This window comes from Podarcis vaucheri, assembly GCF_965113315.1.
Source record: "Podarcis vaucheri genome assembly, chromosome: 13".
In the NCBI taxonomy this organism is placed as follows: domain Eukaryota; kingdom Metazoa; phylum Chordata; class Lepidosauria; order Squamata; family Lacertidae; genus Podarcis; species Podarcis vaucheri.
This window is the reverse complement of record NC_138751.1, coordinates 5,271,659-5,290,335: the sequence shown is the minus strand read 5'-3', so window position 1 is coordinate 5,290,335 and position 18,677 is coordinate 5,271,659. Positions and strand designations below refer to the sequence as shown.

The following is an 18,677-nucleotide window of genomic DNA, read 5'->3' as shown; positions in this document are numbered from 1 at the left end:
ATCCTTCCTCCTGCAGGGAAATTGGATTCTCTAGGGACAAAACCTGTTTAGAAGCAGCACCAATAATAGCTACCTGCGATAACACCTAAGTTTTCCAACTCTTCAGAATATTTGTGCTAAACTCATATTTCTCTTCCATTTCCGTGATCATGTCACTTTTTATTTTGATGGTTAAAGCTGCTTCCTTATCCCTCCATATCAGTCTCAAGCTTTAGTGCACACTTTGAAAGCTGTTCACTTCTCTCCATCCCTTTCTTAAGAGTTGTAAACCATGATCTTGCCCCAGCCACAAAGCAGCCAAAGCAAAGGGCCTTCGTTCTGTTGGCTCACTCTTCAACATCACTACCTATGAGATGCTATAGTTGACTGAGGGGAGGGGAGGATGGCAGCTCCAGAATACAGCAGGGTTAACAGGCACCATTTGCACTGCAGCACCATTCTTACCCCAGCGATGCTATAGAGAACAGATTGCTGGATTCAGATAAATGGGAGACCCAGCTACAAATCCCTGGGGCTCTGCTATGAGTCACTGGATGGCCTCAGCAAATCTTCCACTCTAGGCCTGAATAACTTCACAGGGCTGCTGCCAAGGATAGAAACGTGCCAGGAACAATAAAGCACTTTGCACACTGAAGGATAGCACACCACCAGATACTACAGCATATGGCAGCTATGGAGACCTCTAGAAGTCCTGATTATACACTGCATTTCAGGAGCACAGATGTCCCAAATGCACAGCAGATCTTTAAGCCCTCGGGGAGCCATGAGGAACATGTGAAAGGGCTCCAAAGGGCCTTTCCAGCAGGAGCTCCATCTTGTTGGTCTTGAGGGAGCTCTTGGCTGATCCCAGCAGCAGCAGGGGAAGGCGGCAAACTGCCTCAGGTACAGGCGAGTGCCAAACAATTTAAAGCTAATTAGAGCCAGGCTGAGAGCTTTACTCTCCGAAAGCCCCATTGGCAAGCCTGTCCCCTGAGCCCCTGGCACAAATCATTGACTTGATTAAACTGGCGAGGCCCAGGTGGCCTCAAGATCTCATGAATGTTGGTGCCGGATTGCTGCCATTGGTCACAGAGAGCTGTTGGCGGCAGAATGCACCTCTGCCCGCCAAGCCAAAGCAGGGAGATACGGGGGCCTGCCAAGGCCACTGGCAGCTTCCTTGTAGCTGACATGAACTCAGCTTTGCCTGGATTGAGTCACAGGCTCACAGCCAGATAAGCCCTCAGGTCTGTGGATGCAGATACTGGGCTGTCTGGTACTCCACTACCTGCATTTAACAAGACTGTTTGCTGAGAAAGGCTATCTACAGCACACTCACTGCAAAAAGAGGGTTTTTTGCTTTCTCGTCTCCTCCTCCTCCCCACTCATTGCCTTTTTGCCATTTCCCTATTCCAACTAGTAAAGAGAGGCTACATTCATGCAAACTGTTGCTTCAGTTTAACAAACCATTCACATTCCTGCACAGTTCCTAGAGACAAGAATAAAGGCAAAGCAAGACTACTCAGAGACCTTCACTCCCAAAGCATTTGATCATTTAGCAACATTATAAAGAAGGCTGATCGCCGAAGAATTGATGCTTTTGAATTCTGGAGGAGACTTTTGAGAGTCCCATGGACTGCAAGATCAAACTCATCCATTCTGAAGGAAATCATCCCCGAGTGCTCACTGGAAGGACAGATCCTGAAGCTGAGGCTCCAAGACTTTGGCCACCTTATGAGAAGAGAAGACTCCCTAGAAAAGACCCTGATGTTGGGAAAGATGGAGGGCACAAGGAGAAGGGGACGACGGAGGACGAGATGGTGGGACAGTGTTCTCGAAGCTACCAGCATGAGTTTGACCAAACTGCGGGAGGCAGTGGAAGACAGGAGTGCCTGGCGTGCTCTGGTCCAGGGGGTCACGAAGAGGCGGACACGACTAAATGACTAAACAACAACAACAAAAGAACATAAGAAAAGCCCTGAAGCTGGATCAGACCGAAGGCTGATCTAGTCCAGCATGCTGCTCCTACAGCACCAACTAAATGCCTCTCATAAGCCCACAAGTAAGACATGAGAGCAATGGCACTCTCCTACTTGTAGTCCCCAACCTCTCATCCTACAGGTAGACTACAGCCACCAGGACTAGTAGCCACTGATAACCTTATCTAATTTGAATTTATTTAATCTCATTTTAAAGCCATCTAAGTCAGTGGCCAATGTCACTAGTGCTTAAAAAGGAGTGAAGAGAAGAAGTTGGGACATCTTTACCTGACAACACACTCCTCCTTGAGGGAAGAAGTGGGTAAGGGATGGAGGGGACTTATTCCTGTACATAAAGAGTGTGTACATGAAACAAGTGTATGTGACCTGCACAAAACCAGGTTTTTTAAAAGTTATTTCAAGACCGCTGTTTACAAAGCTTACCCCACATCTCCAAACAACAGTGTCTGATTTTCTTTAGTTTGTGAATAGGTGGACCTTGAAGCCCACCATTCCTCCTGGATTCCAGACACTCACCTCATAAACTGGCTGAAAGCTTTGTAATTTGTCAGGGTGTGATAATCCTCCTCGGAGAAGACATGATCCACATCTTCCAGCCCCCAGGTCATGAGCAGCTGAGCAGAGGATTTCTGCTCCACCTTGAAAGAAACATGAAAATATTTTGAGCTATTTAAGCAACAATCTCCCTGCTGTGCTACTGTTGCCTTGCACCAGGGGAAGAGTGTTGGGACAAGAGACATGAAGGACTGGAAATGCAAATGGGTCTCTACATCAGCACACTAGTGTGCCCTGAGAGGAGCTGAAGCGTGCCTTGACAAATTAAGCCACCATGCTGGATGCATCCACCACTCTGTGCCTGCTGGAGCATTAATCCCCTCACACTCTACCACTTTATGGACAGTGGCATCATCCCAAGGGACGGAGGAAAGGCTCACTGGGATTCTGCAACACATTCTGTGCTACAGCTCCACATGCAGCTGCTGGGTGACCTTGGGCCAGTCACACTTCCTTGAAGTCTCTCAGCCCCACTCACCTCACAGAGTGTTTGTTGTGGGGGAGGAAGGGAAAGGAGAATGTTAGCCGCTTTGAGACTCCTTAAAGGGAGTGAAAGGCGGGATATCAAATCCAAACTCTTCTTCTACAGCTGACAAATAAATATAGAGGAATCCCACAAGCATCCCAGTACACTCTATCCCTGAATGACACTGAAGGTGGGAAGGCAGAACACCAGGAGGCTGAACTTGCTAGGCAGTTGTGAGAAACATGCCTGACCATTGTTCTGGCAGTTTATCAAGAAAAACAAACCTGTATTTGGTGTAGGGTCAAGGGTGACTCCGGGTTTAATCCAGAAAAATAAGCCCACCCGGTCTCAGTGGGCTTATTTTTCTGCTTTAAGAGCTCACAGAAAGCAACCTGAGCTAAATATTGAAATGTTGCCCTGTGGGGACCCTTTTGCTACTAACCCTGTTACGTGTCTCCACAGAATAATGTCAAAGAAAGGAGCAGCAGGCTCCAGCTTGGGAACAATGCTACCTTAAGGACTGCTCTCTCCCATACAAAACTGCCCAGTTGTTAAGAGCTCAGACCCCTGTCTCTGGGTCTCTCCACCTACTGAAGCAAAGCAAGTGGTAACCCTTGACAGAGTTTCTTACATTACAGCAGACCAGCTCTAGAAGATTCTCCCCCATGGAGGCTTGTTTGGTACTGAGCTCAATGTCGTTTTGGAATGAATTGAAGAGGCCTGTTTATTTGCCCAGGTATTTTAAGATGTGGAGCTCTATACTCTTTTTTTTCCTGGCATTCTGCTTTTTGTTTCCTACTGCTTTCCAATATACAGTGGACGCTCGGGTTGCAAACATGATCCATGCGGGAGGCACATTTGCAACCTGCAGCATTCGCAACCCGCAGCACCACGTTTGCGCATGCACAGGTTGTGATTAGATGCTTCTGTGCATGCGCAAAGTGCGGTTTAGTGTTTCTACACATGCGCAACCACCAAAACCCAGAAGTAACCCTTTCTGGTACTTCTGGGTTTCGGCAGGTCCATAACCCGAAAAAATGCAACCTGAAGCGTCTGTAACCCGAGGTATGATTGTATCTCTATGTATGGTTGTATTCTATTGTTTTTATATTTTTAAACCCTGAGGCACTCTGAGATCATTTATCTACTGAATATGCATTCAATAAAAAGCTAAAATAAAGAAGTTCAAAGTCCCTGCCTTTCGCCACTGTAAATGCCCGTGAAGAATAAACACAGGTGCTGGCGGAGGTTGTGTGAGGAGCCTGAGAAACTCTCTTCCAGGGCCCACACAGGCCCTGTGGAGCTCTCTGCATTCTTTTGCTGGGTCTGTCTGCCTTCCTCACCCTTCTTTGTCTCGGTGGTGGAGTTAGATACATGGGCACCTGGAGCTGAGGTCATGCCATGCACCAGGGGGGTGGGGCGAGCTGTGGGGGGGCAGCATGATCCACGCATGATGGAGCGATCTGCTACACATGGCGGCAGTGGGACCATCCGCTACGCATGGCTAGGGGCAGCGGGGCGAGCCCCCCACGGTGTACCTTTTTGTCACACACCCCCCATGGATGACACCCGGGGCGGACCACCCCCACACCCCTTCCTACGCCCCTGCTTTGCCTATGGCTTTTTCAACAGGTGGCACTGAGAAAAAGTATCTGGGTACATGGGATTATCCAGAAGCCAACACAGTGTGGAGAAAGTGTTTGGCGGGTTTATTGCTGCCTTGTAATTCTCCAATCAGTGCTAACACAGCCTTGCATGGTGGAAAAGTGTGGGGATTGTTGAAAAGTACAGGGCTGCAGAAACACAGACGGGTCTAATTCTGGGTCTCGGCAAGAGTACAAAACCTATCATTCTGCCCCTCCCATCCCAACTGTTTTGTTTTAGTTCTTATTTTTATGATGTTATTTTGTGTTCTTATCTTTTATTTTTACGCTGAGATCTTCAGATGAAGGGCAGTATACAATTATTATTATAATAATTATTTTTAAACCAAGCTATTTGAAAACTCTGGATGGTGGTGCCTCTACTCTGGAGTCTGAGGTGCAAACTCCCTGAGTTATCCAGCAAGTTCCAGGGGTCCTCCCTCAGGAGGTTGCAGACTCTCCTTCCATGGAAGTTTTTAAGCAGAGGCTGGATGACCATCTGTCATGGATGCTTTAGTTGAGATTTCTGCATTGCTTGGGGTTGGACTAGATGACCCTTGGAGTCCCTTCCAACTCTACAATTCTAGGATTCTACCTTTGGCTTTTGCACTCCATCTTCTTCCGTCTTTTTCCGTCGTTTTGTCTTTTTCTCCTTCTTCTCCCGATGCTTTCTCCGCTTTTTCTTCCCCACTCCTCCATAGTCACTGCCGCCACTCTCCGACTTGGCCCGATACTCCTCTCGGTCAGATTCAAACTCATCCTCGCTGACCTGCCAAGGGGAAGACAGAGAGTGAGAGGGCACAACAAGTGAGATCATTAGCATTAATTAGCAACAGCCTTTCTGCTGGGCAAAGGAGCCCGTGCCAGGACAAGGGCAACCCGTTCATTATGGTGAGATAAAGCGGCTTAGCAAAATAACCAGCCTGCAGTTACTGTCAACCCACAAAACAAACAGTAAACCTTGAAGAGATGATTCAGTAGCTGAATGCCTCAGGCAGAAAACCTTCCGTTACAAAGCGAGAGCCCCCAGAGAGGTGCAGCCCACTGACAGGGAGGCCCAAAAACTTCTGTGACTGGTGCATGGGAAAACTAGGGATATTACACAAACAACTCATTTTCATCCAAAATGAAGAGGGGAGATTAAAAAAACAAACCTATGAGGAACCTCTCCCACCCAGTTAAATGTGTGCCTTTTGTGCCCCTCCATTAATCCACCATAGCCTTCAACAAATGCAGAATTCCATCTCTGCATACCAGGACTACATAAGCTGAAGAACCAATTAGCTAGCATAGCCGGGGGTGGGTGGCAGGGAATCCCAGTCCAAAATCAAACTTTGCCGTTTCTTTCCAGGGGACTCTTTAGCCTTAAAGGGGCCAGAATGGCCAAGGCATCAAGGAAACCTGCCCCCCATTGCAAACTGGTTCCCTGCAGGCCCCAGTAAGACAGTCTTGCCACTATCACGACTGCCCCATCATACGTCCACCTCCTTCAGAAAGCAACAAGTCACTAATGCCATTAACACATATGCACACATGTACAAAACTGGAGAAAAGGAGGCAACTTACTAATTTCTTGCGCTTCCTGGGTTTCCCCGGCTTGTTCTCTTTCTGCTTTTTGGGCCCTCGTTTCTTCTTCTTGACAACAAGGGGGCTCTCCAAGTTGCGCAGCTCCTCCTCCTCTTCGTCTGAAAATAAAAGGGGGTGGGAGGGAGGGAAATGAGACCAACGAAAAAATGACAGAAAGAGAAGGAAATCACTTGTGTGCTTTGCTACTTCTGGGCAGCTACTGCTCCAAGCTCACACACATGCTGAAACAATTATCCTCTCTCCATTCCTCACACTGTGCTCTCTGCCAGCAGGTCTCACCACTGCGCTGAAAGAGCCATGCTAGGGGAAGCTGGAAACCCTGGTGGAGTTCCCTCTCCTCCTCACCCCTGTGGTCAACTTTATCCAGACAGGCTTGAACGATTCTATTTTTTACTATTATGACTGTTTTGCTTTCACTCTCCCACCCCACCCCCACCCTGCTTGGTCAGAAGAGCAGCCATCTGTTCCGACACTCTCAAGACGGTCACAGGGCACAGACGACAATCCCCCTAAGGGACTTCCACAAAAACCCTGGCTCATTTTGCTTCACAAAACACTTGAAGCCATGAAGAAGGGCAGTGGGTAAGGAGGGGAGGCAGCGGGTGACCTGCCTTTTGGCACAAAAGGCTGCAAGTGCATATGGCTCACCACCTAAAAAGCTTGTGGGTTGAAATTCAAGGCCAGGCAAAGAAAGGGCACTTCGGAGGCTGCAGCCTCACTCTCCCTCCCATTTGCTGAATGGGGAAGGTTGATTTAGTTCTACATAAGTGCACCGAGCACACCCCTCCTCACAAGGGGATGGGGAAGGAGTAAATGCACCCTTGTACGTAACAAAGCATGCAAACAGGATGAAAGTAAGACACGTCTGTCTGAATGACCCTAAAGTTGGTCTCCTTTGTTCATTGGAGGGCTGCCTACAAGTTCATCTCCTCCCTTCTGTCCTGTTGCAAATGCCAATACTCTGCACCTGGCACGGCCAACTTTCCTACCCTCAAAAGAGATGAACCCTTTATATGGTTGGGAGTTGCAGGTCACTCTCCCTCCTCCTGCTCCTTCCCTGGCCCAATATTCCAAATTCTCTTAATTCCAGTCTGCGATGGCTAAGGACCCCCGTGTCTTGGTGCCTTGCCAGCTCACCTCCAGCAGCTGCTGTCTGATGCTCCTCCTAAAGCACTACCACCCTTCCCTTACAGGCTCCTCAGTCCCAGCAGATGAATGGGCGACCTGAGACTGGTCACTGCTCAAGTGCTTCCTGGTAGCACTGCAAGGCACAGTGGTGCCAACTGGGTGGGCTAGGGATTTAAAGAAAATCCTCCAGGCAGACTGGCTGAAGGCTGGTTGCACCGACACAGACACTCTACTATGCAGCAGGTGTAGCAACGAGGCATAACTCCTTAATAGGAGTCACCCGGGCCAACTCCCCTCTCGTTCACACTTCTTGTAAATCAGAAGCGACTCCGCCGGCATCAACTGAAATTACTTCAGTATATTAAGACAGAGGAGGGACCATTAATCCTCTGCGTTTTCTCCGACAGCTTTTCAACCTCCTGCTCCCCTCGGTGCACAGAGGAAGGCTCTATCTACAGCGAGCCGCACACGGAGGCTACACACGCCGCCGACTCGTTAATATCACAGGACAGCCGGCTCAGTGGTAATTAGACGCTCCAGAGCCACTCTGCCCCCTTGAGCGATTTCTCTTGTCTTGCCAGACAAGGCGGGCGGGGAAGGAGACAGAAGAGCCTTGCTGCTAACCTGGCTGTGATTAATGTGGGACGTAACCCCACTAAGTGTCGGTGCTCAGAAAACCTTTCCCCAAACTAGAAGGACCAATACGTCAGGTTCTGTCACCGTCTGCCCAAATCCCTTCCAAGCCTGGGCAATGCAAGCCTTTGTTGTGTTTCATCTGACGCTGACCAACCCCGCTTCCCAAGAATTGGGTTGAGATCTAGCTCAGGGCCCCTGAGATGGGAGAATCACAGATTCTGTTAGTGTTGCAGCTCCAGGCTTCTGAAATGGGTCGCCTACTGAAATTGAACAAACAAGTTCTTGTGGTTAGGAAGTGACTGAAGATATTTTTGAGAACCCTTTCCCTGAAGTGAAACCCACAAAAATAAATCTACAAATAAACAAACAGGCGGAAGGAGACTGAAAGTCCACCAAGCCCAACCCTGGAGGTAAGAGGCAACATCCATCCATCCCACATTCAAATCCTCACATATCCATGAAGCTTTAGTGGGTGAGTGACCTTAGACATGCAACAGCCTAACCTACTTTGAGCCTGGTTAAGGCATATTTGAAATATGAACTGAAACATATCTTGCACTCTGAAAAGTCCTGTATAACAAGTATCATTATGCAGGATTGCTCCTGAACCTATACTGCTCCTGCTCACACCTCAAGCAACTTCTCTCAATAGCCACTTCCACAACCCTTGCTGCTATGCACAGCACCACCACTCCAAAAGCCATGGTACTTGGACAGGGAACTGGCTTAGCTTTGGAAAACCTGTGTCCATTGCCTGGCCTCATTACAGGTCAAAGTCTCAGCCTCAGTTCTCCCACTGCAAGTCCAGGTAAAGGTCTAAAGGAAACACAGCTAGGTGCCCTGCTGAAAATAAGGTGGTGTGTCTGCCTGGAACCTGGATTCAAGGCTGCTGAGAAACCTCTGGACACTGCTCCAAGTCCCTTGGGGAGAAAAGGTGGACAATGTAACAAATGCATAAAAATCAATTTATCCTACAGCTGCCAACCCAGCTGTTCTTCCTTTTATCCTTCACAGTCTGGCCTAAGTTGTCTGCACACCAGGGACACATATTAAAATACTCTCAGACTCCCACCAGCATTTCCAGACGAGGAAAGGCAGGGCAGGGGAGAGGGAAACATAGGCAGACATGTCTTGCTGGGGGCGACCCCTGCCACACGCCTGCTCCCTTTCAACCAGCATTGAACTGACTACAAGCTTCATCTGATAAAGAGTACTGTTGCTGCTGCTTACAAAAAGTGTATTCCCTTGCAACATGGGTTTGTCTTCCCAGAAACTCCGAAGAGGCTTGATGCTTCAGGGAGACACAAAAGGGCCAAGCAAGGCACAGTGCATCTGGGCATGAGATATGTAGAGAGAAGGTTCACCATATGATGACTGGTTGTGGCAGCTGTAGAATTTTTTTGTTGGAAGAGAACGAGAACTCAGACTGATCCAAATCAAGCTGCTGCTATTAGAGCGGAGAGATTGTTTTGTGAAGAATAAATATACCTACATGTGCCCATACCCGTGGGCATGACCTAATGGTCAATTCCAAATTAGCATTGTGCCCTTCCCAGGCCTGATCTAAAGCATTCTAAAGTTTCAGTTTCATATTCCCATTGCAATTTTCTTTCCTGCTGCAGAAGGTAGAACCCGAACCAATGGCATCAAGTTACAAGAAAGGAGATTCCAACTAAACATCAAGAAGAACTTTCTGACAGTAAGAGCTGTTCGACAGTGGAACAGACTCCCTCTGAAGGTTGTGGACTCTCCTTCCTTGGAGGTTTTTAAGCAGAGGCTGGACGCCTCTCTGTCAAGGATGCTTTAGTTGAGATTTCTGTATAGCAGGAGGTTAGACTAGATGACCCTTGGGGTCATTCCAACTCTACAAATTCTTTGATTCTATGATAACCTCTCATCAAGCCTAACTCTTTTAGTAGTATTTACTGTATTTTCCCATGCATAACCCCCCGCCGTGTATAAGATGCCCCCTGTTTTTTGAGACTCCAAATTAAGAAAATAGGGGGAGATTGTCAAGAGTTGTAGAGTTGTTAAGCTTTTTTGGCAGGATTGCCCACAATTGTTGAGCTTTTCTTTGGGGGGGGGGGTTTGCCAAAAATCACTCACCCGACTGACTGACACTTAAAATCGCAAAAGCCACCAATCGCCCACCTTATTGCCGCAGGGGCAGCCAATTGACAACAGCCCTTGCTGTGGCCACTAATCAACCACCCGATAGCCACTGACAATCTCCTGTTCGCGGCTGCAACCCATCGCCCATTTATACACTATCTGTGTATAAAACGACCCCCAATTTTTAACATAATTTTTAAAGAAAAAAAACTTGTCTTATACATGGAAAAATACGGGATCTATATCAATAATTCACTCCAGATAAATCTCTGAGAGCCTGGCAGATGAACTCCATTCATGCCCCTATTTACATAAGATAGGAATGGGTACCAAACCCCCAAAAGCTGTCTTCTTTGCTTATTCCAGTGGCAGACAAGGTGAGATACCATACATGTGTATACCATCCTTGTAACATACAGCCTGACCTGGTCATCCAGTGCTGTGCCACCTCTATATGTGCAGCTGCCAATAATGAAGTCACCATTCACCAAGACCCCTCAAACACAGAGAGCAATGCCAACCAAAGATCTAGAACTACCTCTTGCTGGATAACATCAGATATGACCCCAAATACCTTTGGCCAAAGCTCCTGCACCAGAGGACAGTCCCACCAGAGATATAAAAAGAAAAGGGAAAGCCTCCAACAGTCTCTCCAGCATCATGGCAGTAGCTGCTTGTCTACATGATTTGACCGCACTAATGTGAGGTAAGACCTGTGCACCTCAGCACAGAAGCTCTAATTCTCGCTGAGGTTATACAGAAAAGTTTTCTAATCCACATTCTCCCCTACTTGTCTTCTGAAATTACAGTATCCAAATCCATCTCTCACACTGATTTTAGGCTACCTGCAACTCAGATATTAGCAAACCGCAGGTCCTAGAAAAGGGGTAGCCAACATGGTGACTCAGATATTGTTGGACTACATCTCCCATCAGCCCCAGCCGGCATGGCAAATGCCCAGGGATTGTGAGAGTTGTAGCTTAACAATAATCTGGAAGACACCATGCTGGCTGGTTACCCCTATGCTAAAGATAGCACCCTTCAAGTCATTCTCCTTGCTCAGGCACATGCTTTCATATGCTGTCACAGACCTCAACTGCTCTCCAGATCACAGTAGCCTCTTTGTGAACGCCTTCACCTAATATAACTGAAACCCTTCCCCTTTGCATTCTTTCCATGATTAATTAGTCTATGCTCTGTAAGCAGTTGGGCCAAATTGAACTAGATCTCTTTGCCCAGCTTTCTGGTACCCTCCAGATGTTGTAGGTCTACAATTCTCAAAATGATGGCTGGAGCACCTGATGGGAACTGCAGTCCCAACAGCAACTAGAAGGGACCAGGCTGGCAAAGGCTGCCTTAGATAATACATCCCTCCAGTCTTGCACTCTGAATAGTGACCGTATTTGTCCTTGTGCCTACATCTCGGATAAGCCAATAATATAAATAAGCCACTGTATCAATAAAAAGGTAAAGGGACCCCTGACCATTAGGTCCAGTCGTGACCGACTCTGGGGTTGTGGCGCTCATCTCGCTTTATTGGCCAAGGGAGCCGGCGTACAGCTTCCGGGTCATGTGGCCAGCATGACTAAGCTGCCTCTGGCAAACCAGAGCAGCGCACGGAAACACCATTTACCTTCCCACCGGAGCGGTACCTATTTATCTACTTGCACTTTGACGTGTTCTCGAACCGCTAGGTTGGCAGGAGCAGGGACTGAGCAATGGGAGCTCACCCTGTCGCGGGGATTCGAACCGCCGACCTTCTGATCGGCAAGCTCTAGGCTCTGTGGTTTAACCCACAGTGCCACCCGCATCCCCCACTGTATCAATAGTCATACTTAAAATAGGCACTTTATTTATTATTGGACCAGTTCCTTAAGATGTCGTTAGCAGGGGCTATCAGAAGATATAGATCTCTCTTTTCAGATAAGCTGGAGGCTAACATTATTTTCTACAATCCTACTTGCCCATTTTTACTGAGGAGAAAAAATTATACAGTATATATAAATAGCACCAATATTGCGGTATTGACCAGTCTATAACAGCTGTTAAAGACAAGGCAGTTGTTTTAGACTGCAGGTGAGTGGTCATATATTGAATATTCCCATACATAAAAAACCAACAACCCCCAAACACACTTCCTTGAAATGTGGAAAATCAGTGCAGGGCCTGATGTGCTAATTTACAATCTGCATAGATAATTACATAGGAAAGTGTTCAGAACTATAATCGCCCACCTGTAGTCAAATGGTACAAGTCCAGGGTTCTAGCACCTCATTCTCCTAACTTCTAAAACAGCTCTAGGCCATCCAGAGAGCTTCACAACTAAACAGGTATCTGAAACAGTGTTTCTCATGTTCATCACATCATGTTGGCCCCTATTAACAATAGATTGTTGTGACGATCAATGACTTGAGGTCTATGAAGCAACGCACAGCCTAGAAGTATCACAGAGATTCCAATACGTAGTACAGTAGCAGCTTTACATTTCACCTTCATATTTAGCATTAATTCCCCTCCAAGGGCTCTTGCAACAACTGTGGAACATCACAGGTTCTCTGCCCTTCCCCAACTACTGCTAATTATACATCTGCACAGGATTTGGCCCGCCAAGGTAGCCTGGAACATTTGCTGATATTTTTAGAAACAGGGCGATGAATGAGTTCCAATCTAGACAGGGGAACATCATCAAGAGCACAGCCAGTACAGAGAGAGAGGCAGTAGCTTCCAACTTACGCCAGGGAGCCAGAAGTCACCGCCACCCAATGTCTCTTGGGTGACCTACAACACAATGTGTTGTCAGGCTCTGAAGTCCTGGCCCCTCTTTGCTCATTTCCTATCACCCCACCCCTATGAGCCACAGGACACAAACTACTGTATAAATCACAGCTGGCACTAATTGGCTCACTGCGCCAGCAGCTCTGCTGAGAGGTCGCAGGCTAAACGGGGCTGCAGGAAGCTAAACTGCCCTCTTGTGCCCCCGCAGGGGGGTTCCTCCAGGTCAAAGATTAAACATACTGACTACAGAGAAAGTCAGCGTGTGCGTGGGAATAGCACAGCGTCCACCCTTTGTGGGTAAACAGTGGTGCAAATCCAAGCCCTTCCTCCCCACCCACCCAGCAACAGAATTTTATATCCACAATACAGGCCAGCCAGATCTTCCTTGCTCATGCCAACTCGGCCTCCATTTACAACAGTGCCAAACTCAAAATAGTCACGGGAGCTGCTCTGAGAGATAAATCTGGCCTGTGGGGGAAGCAATCACATACAAATGTTGGCATCATCAGCTCAATCCCACCTTCCCAGCTCAGATCTGCCCATCACCCCCTCAACCATCTGAGGTCAGCCAGCTCATACAATGCAGGCACACGCCTGCTAGATTTCAAAGACAATCCAGTGACTGGTTGAGTCTCTTTTCAAATTGCAGTCTAAAAATACCCATCTTCCCCAGCAGACCTCCTAATTTTAATGTCTCAGATTAAAACCAGGTGCAAAAGCAGATCTAGGTTTAACTAACCAAGAAGAAACTGATATTCCACTACAGGCAGAGGAAAGCGGGCACGGGACATACATTACTACATAATCATTGCCCACACTGAGTCAACCAAGCACTTTTGTGTTGTTTTTCAATCTTGCAAATAAAGCCGAAACCCCCACCGCTTCCAAACGCTTCCCCCACCCCACTTCAGTTAACAAATGCTGTTAAGATTGATGGATATTGGTGCAATAACCACCATTCAGGCGCCCCTCTTCCACCTCCTCCCATTCCTCCCTCCTTTTCTCTGCTTGCTATATTTTTGCATCTGGCACAATCCTAGCTCCTTCTGACAATACAACATTTATCTCTGAATCCTGCAAGCTGATTCACCTTGTTGCATTTCCCTCATACCACGCCGCCTTCCTTCTGCTTCTGATGGGATGGAATTGACAAATACGAGGGGGGGAAATACATCAGGGTAGGCTTATCAGACACCCCCTCCCCCGCAACTCTTGTCAATTTCTAATCTATCTATCAATCTTTTTTTCCTCCTACTTCTTCCACGCATTCTTCTCCCCCTCCACCCCCCCCTTTCCTAATCATAATATTGGCACACATGCGCAGAAGATTCTTATATTTGGCAGGCAATCAACTAGAATTTTCCACACACGTGATATTTCTACTCCCTACCTTGAAAATATATATTATATAAGGCTAACAAAGGATCTGGAAAGGAAATGGGGAGGGGGGATAAGGAATGTAGATGTGTAGCCATAACTACAAATTACAGAAGACCAACCCTGCTTAGAATTGCCATCTCTTTCACGACAAACGGTATTTATGTATTTCAATTTAATACAAAAAAAAAAAATGGATGGCCAATTTAGAAAAAAAAGAACAGCGCCTTTTATCTGTGTCAGTTAATGGAGGAGAATAACAGCCATTTCCATTAGTGAGAAATCTTAATCATCAGGGTAAAAACAGTCATGCGGAGATGAGGGTGGCAAGGGGAAAATAGCATATTCAGTGAGATGGGGAAAGATTTACGGGCATGGCTCAATTCTACAATTTGTCCACCAAAAGCAATGCTGGATTAATAGTGAGGCAGAGTTTTCTAAACTGTGATTTCTCAGGAGTTGGGCATTGTAAGAAAGAAACAAGAATGAAGCCATCACATTTTCAAAAATAGCTTAACAACCAGCTGTAATCTTCAGCCAGTGGCTGAAAACAGGATGACTGTCTTCTAGCCAGTTACACCACTACAAATCTAGACTAGAAGGGCACCAACTGGCAAGAAGCATTGCTGGCACACACACAATTGACAGATATGTGCTCCAATGAAGTTGGGGGAGGTCACAGCACCAAGGCTTCCTTCCAGATTTCCTAGGCCTTCTTACATTGCAAGGGGTGGATTACCTTGTTGGAGTGTGAAACAGGGTGAACCACTTTAATAGCAAGAATTATCAAAATATGGAATGCTTGTGGATTAGAAGCCAGTGGTTCAAAAGTATCCTGCAAGTGGAACCCCATGAAAATGAATGAGTTACCGGTATTTCATTATATTTCTTTTAATACTTTGGTATTGTCTCTCTGCTTTCCTCTAGTACCTCTCCTTGGATTGGTGGACTAGCCTGGTGCTTCCCAAACCCCTCTGTTCTTCAGGTTATATCCACCACCACCACCCTGTTGCCTTTGCACTGTGCTCTTGGTCAACACTCTACTTTCTTCTGACCCCTGGTGCCCCAGGGTGTTAATATTTCCTGGCTTTCTTCCCTGCAGAGCCCATTCCTGATTACAGCATGGTCTTCTTCATTCCCCCAAGCTCTACTCCTGAGCCCACTTCTGTACTCTCTGGGCCTTCCCTTCCCTTTGCTTTCCTGCATTCTCCCACCTTCCACTCTATCTTGTGCAACATTCATTTCCATGGAGCCAATACCTAGATTGCTGTCGTGTCAAAGCATTTCTTTAAAATCCACCCACATTCTTGGAGAATTAAAGCATTGTCAAGTACAACTTTTTTGCAAGTCAACTGGAATGAGATTCCACTGTGGACCTGGTAACTGCTCTTACCATCCTTGGAACCACAAGCCCTTCCATTACTATGCCCAGTGCAGAGATTATGAAGTTTGATCTCCCTGTGAATTTGCAGAGTTGTGCAAAGTATAAACAACTATAAACAAAAACCTCATCATAGATAAAGGCTGAAAAGGTTCCTCCTACAGGCAATAGGAGAAATATCTAGTTTGCAATATTCTAGTCCACATGCCTTTTTGTTGTGGTGTTCCATCATAGGAGGAAAATTACCCTCTAGATTTTGAGCCCAGGAGCTCACACAGATTCCTGATGAAATCATAGGCAACATCTGTCACACTGCTTCAAGCAGCACTGGCTTGTGATGAAATATCTACTGCCAAAAAAAAAGCTTCTGGCCAGCTAAGGGACCTCCAGCCTGATACAGTTTCCCATTACCAAAGTAGCTGTTCCACTGTCAAGATATATGCTGTACATTAGCCAACCACAGGATGGGGGGAGCTGGCCTTTCCCAAGAATACTCAGAAATGCAGTTGTTGTTTTCAATGAGAAATTATTTTACACCTAGGGTTATAGCTCTTTGTGTGGGCTTGAGACAGGTAAAGTTAATTAATAAAGTAGCAAGAACTGTTGCTGGAGGGTCCACAACCTAATTAAATCAAAGAAAGGTTGATAGGTAGCACCCTTTCTACAAGGATCAAATCGCCCATTTTTCTATCACTCTGGAAAGCCGGTACATACAACCAGTTTTTCTTAGAAATGGCAAAACTGCAGATGCTGCAAGGTCAATATGCTCAGCCACAGTCAGAGTGTGGAAAGGGTCCATCAACTTGTGAGATAACCATATCAAGTATTTAGGAACTTCTTGTGCACACTCATATCCAGCCTGTGCTTACACTGTTACCTGTTCCTGCAAGATACAGGGTAGCACTTTTTGAATTAACTATGCTCCATAAAACAAGTCACTGCCATTGTCTGTCAGTGTCAGCAGAAATGAACCCTAAAGAAGCATTTCCTGTGCAAGTTATCATAGCATAATAAATTGTAAACTTTGTATGACAGAAAGCCATTTTGTTTCTCACTTTGCTCATACTGCACTAATATTTAAACCAGAAGCAAGTGAGCCAGCAAGCAAACCTACCTTGTTTAAACACATGTACCAGTAATTTCATAATCTGTAAATTATCTGATATCCTTAACAATACTGAAAGAGATGACCAGAGGGTCACCGATAATTAGAGGGGGCAGATAATCAGTTTAAGTAAGACATAGTGTTGTGATGGGACGTGGGTGGCGCTGTGGTCTAAACCACTGAACCTAGGGCTTGCCGATCGGAAGGTCTGCGGTTCAAATCCCTGCGGCGGGGTGAGCTCCTGTTGCTTGGTCCCAGCTCCTGCCAACCTAGCAGTTCAAAAGCACGTCAAAGTGCAAGTAGATAAATAGGTACCAATCCGGCGGGAAGGTAAACGGCGTTTCCGTGTGCTGCTTTGGTTTCACCAGAAGCGGCTTAGTCATGCTGGCCACATGACCCGGAAATACTGTCTGTGGACAGACACCGGCTCCCTCAGCCAGTAAAGCGAGATGTGCACCGCAACCCCCAGAGTCGTTCGCGGCTGGACTTAACTGATGGGGTCCTTTACCCTTTTAGTGTTGTGATAGTTTTTAATGTTTAAGTATCTCTTGCTAGCCACTACGTTGGCTATCTGAATGTGTCTTGGCAAGTCTGTCTAGGCCTTTAAAAATGCAAGAGGAATTTCCCCCATATATACTGCCTTATATGAGCTAGACTCCTGACATCACCAATTTGGCCTCAAAGTTACCCAACTTGCATTTCAATACGCAACCCTCAATGTCTAGACCTGCTTAATGGTCCAACCGCCTTTCCTGTCACATGGATTGGGCCTTACTGTTCTCCTGTATGTGCTTCGCCTTGCGTTTTTATTCATCTTTCTTAGAATGATCATCTGTGGTTTGGGCCTGTTTTTATTGATTTTTGTAATAATAATAAAAAACACATGCAGGGGCTGAATAAATATTATTATGACTGACTCTGTAAGATCAAAAGGCAACAAAGGCTCCTGATCCGCGCACGGAATCCAGAGTCCCTTTCCCATGAGGAGCCATCCACTACCACCCGATTCTAATCAATGGGCCTGTAATACTATGAACAATAGGCCCCGATCAATGAAACATCGGCCTTGTTCCAATCGGGTTTCGCAGAAAGTGTTCTGCCTCTGCAGTTTCTAAATCTTCATCCCAAGTACCATAAGTCTGCCAAGCCCACTCCTTCAACGACAGAGGCCTCCTGTTCCAATCCTGACACTGGCCCCACTACAAAGAGGCTCCTGCCTCTCATAATCCCCAAACACAGGCCTCTCCGCTCCCTTCAGTCCTGTTGCCCTGCTGTCAGGCAGCCCTCTCTGCTCCTGTCAAAACTGGCATATGGCCACCAAGTAGCCAGCTGCTCCCATCACCTCTAGGGCACGCTTTTCTGACATGCGCCTCACCTCACATTCCCTACCCCCAAATCACAAGGCGTCACCCCCAACCCCATTTACCCGAAAAGCACGGCCCTTTCAGCCACCTGTGCCAGGCTTATAACCCTTCCTGCCAACACTCTCAGTACATGTGTAACCCCCCCAAAAAAAGTTGCATTTGCCACAACTTCTCGCCGCTCAGGCCCAAAAAGGACGAGGGAGTTTGGGGCTTATTCCCTCATGTGACACTCCAGAGATGGGGTGCCCACCCACTAACCCCCCCCCTAAAAACAGGGGGATCAGGTTAAAAAAAGTGGGGGTCCTTTTAACAACAATTCATGGGAGCAGTATCTCTCTTATTGATTTGTATACATGGGAGTGTGCTTGCAGATAACCGCCCCCCCAAAAAAAAACCCCAAGTCGAGGACGGGGAGAGGGTGAGGCTGTTTACAAAACAAACCACCCCTCCCCCCCCCACACGGACCCTGAGGAAAGCCGCGACGGGGTGTCAAATAAGGGGGGGCAGGGCTCCCCAACAACTTTAAGAAAGCGTCGAATATTATTATTATTAAATAGGGGTGATTCGAAACA

The 18,677-nt window shown here is 46.9% G+C and overlaps 1 protein-coding gene across 6 annotated transcripts in view; it reads right to left on the bottom strand.

Annotated features, from left to right (window-relative positions):
- The window catches only part of CHD3 (chromodomain helicase DNA binding protein 3), a 61,752-nt gene that overhangs the window by 42,104 nt on the left and 971 nt on the right, over positions 1-18,677 (bottom strand). For 4 of the 6 annotated variants that reach the window (XM_082197462.1, XM_082197464.1, XM_082197463.1 and 1 more), the window contains exons 2-4: positions 6,207-6,325; positions 5,236-5,409; positions 2,493-2,614 (exon numbers count right to left, since the gene is read on the bottom strand). In XM_082197462.1, coding sequence (XP_082053588.1) covers positions 2,493-2,614; positions 5,236-5,409; positions 6,207-6,325 — 415 coding nt within the window. Of the gene's footprint in view, positions 1-2,492; positions 2,615-5,235; positions 5,410-6,206; positions 6,326-8,075; positions 11,635-13,968; positions 15,990-18,677 lie in introns of those variants that run through there. The other 2 variants (XM_082197466.1, XM_082197465.1) reach the window with 2 other exon arrangements.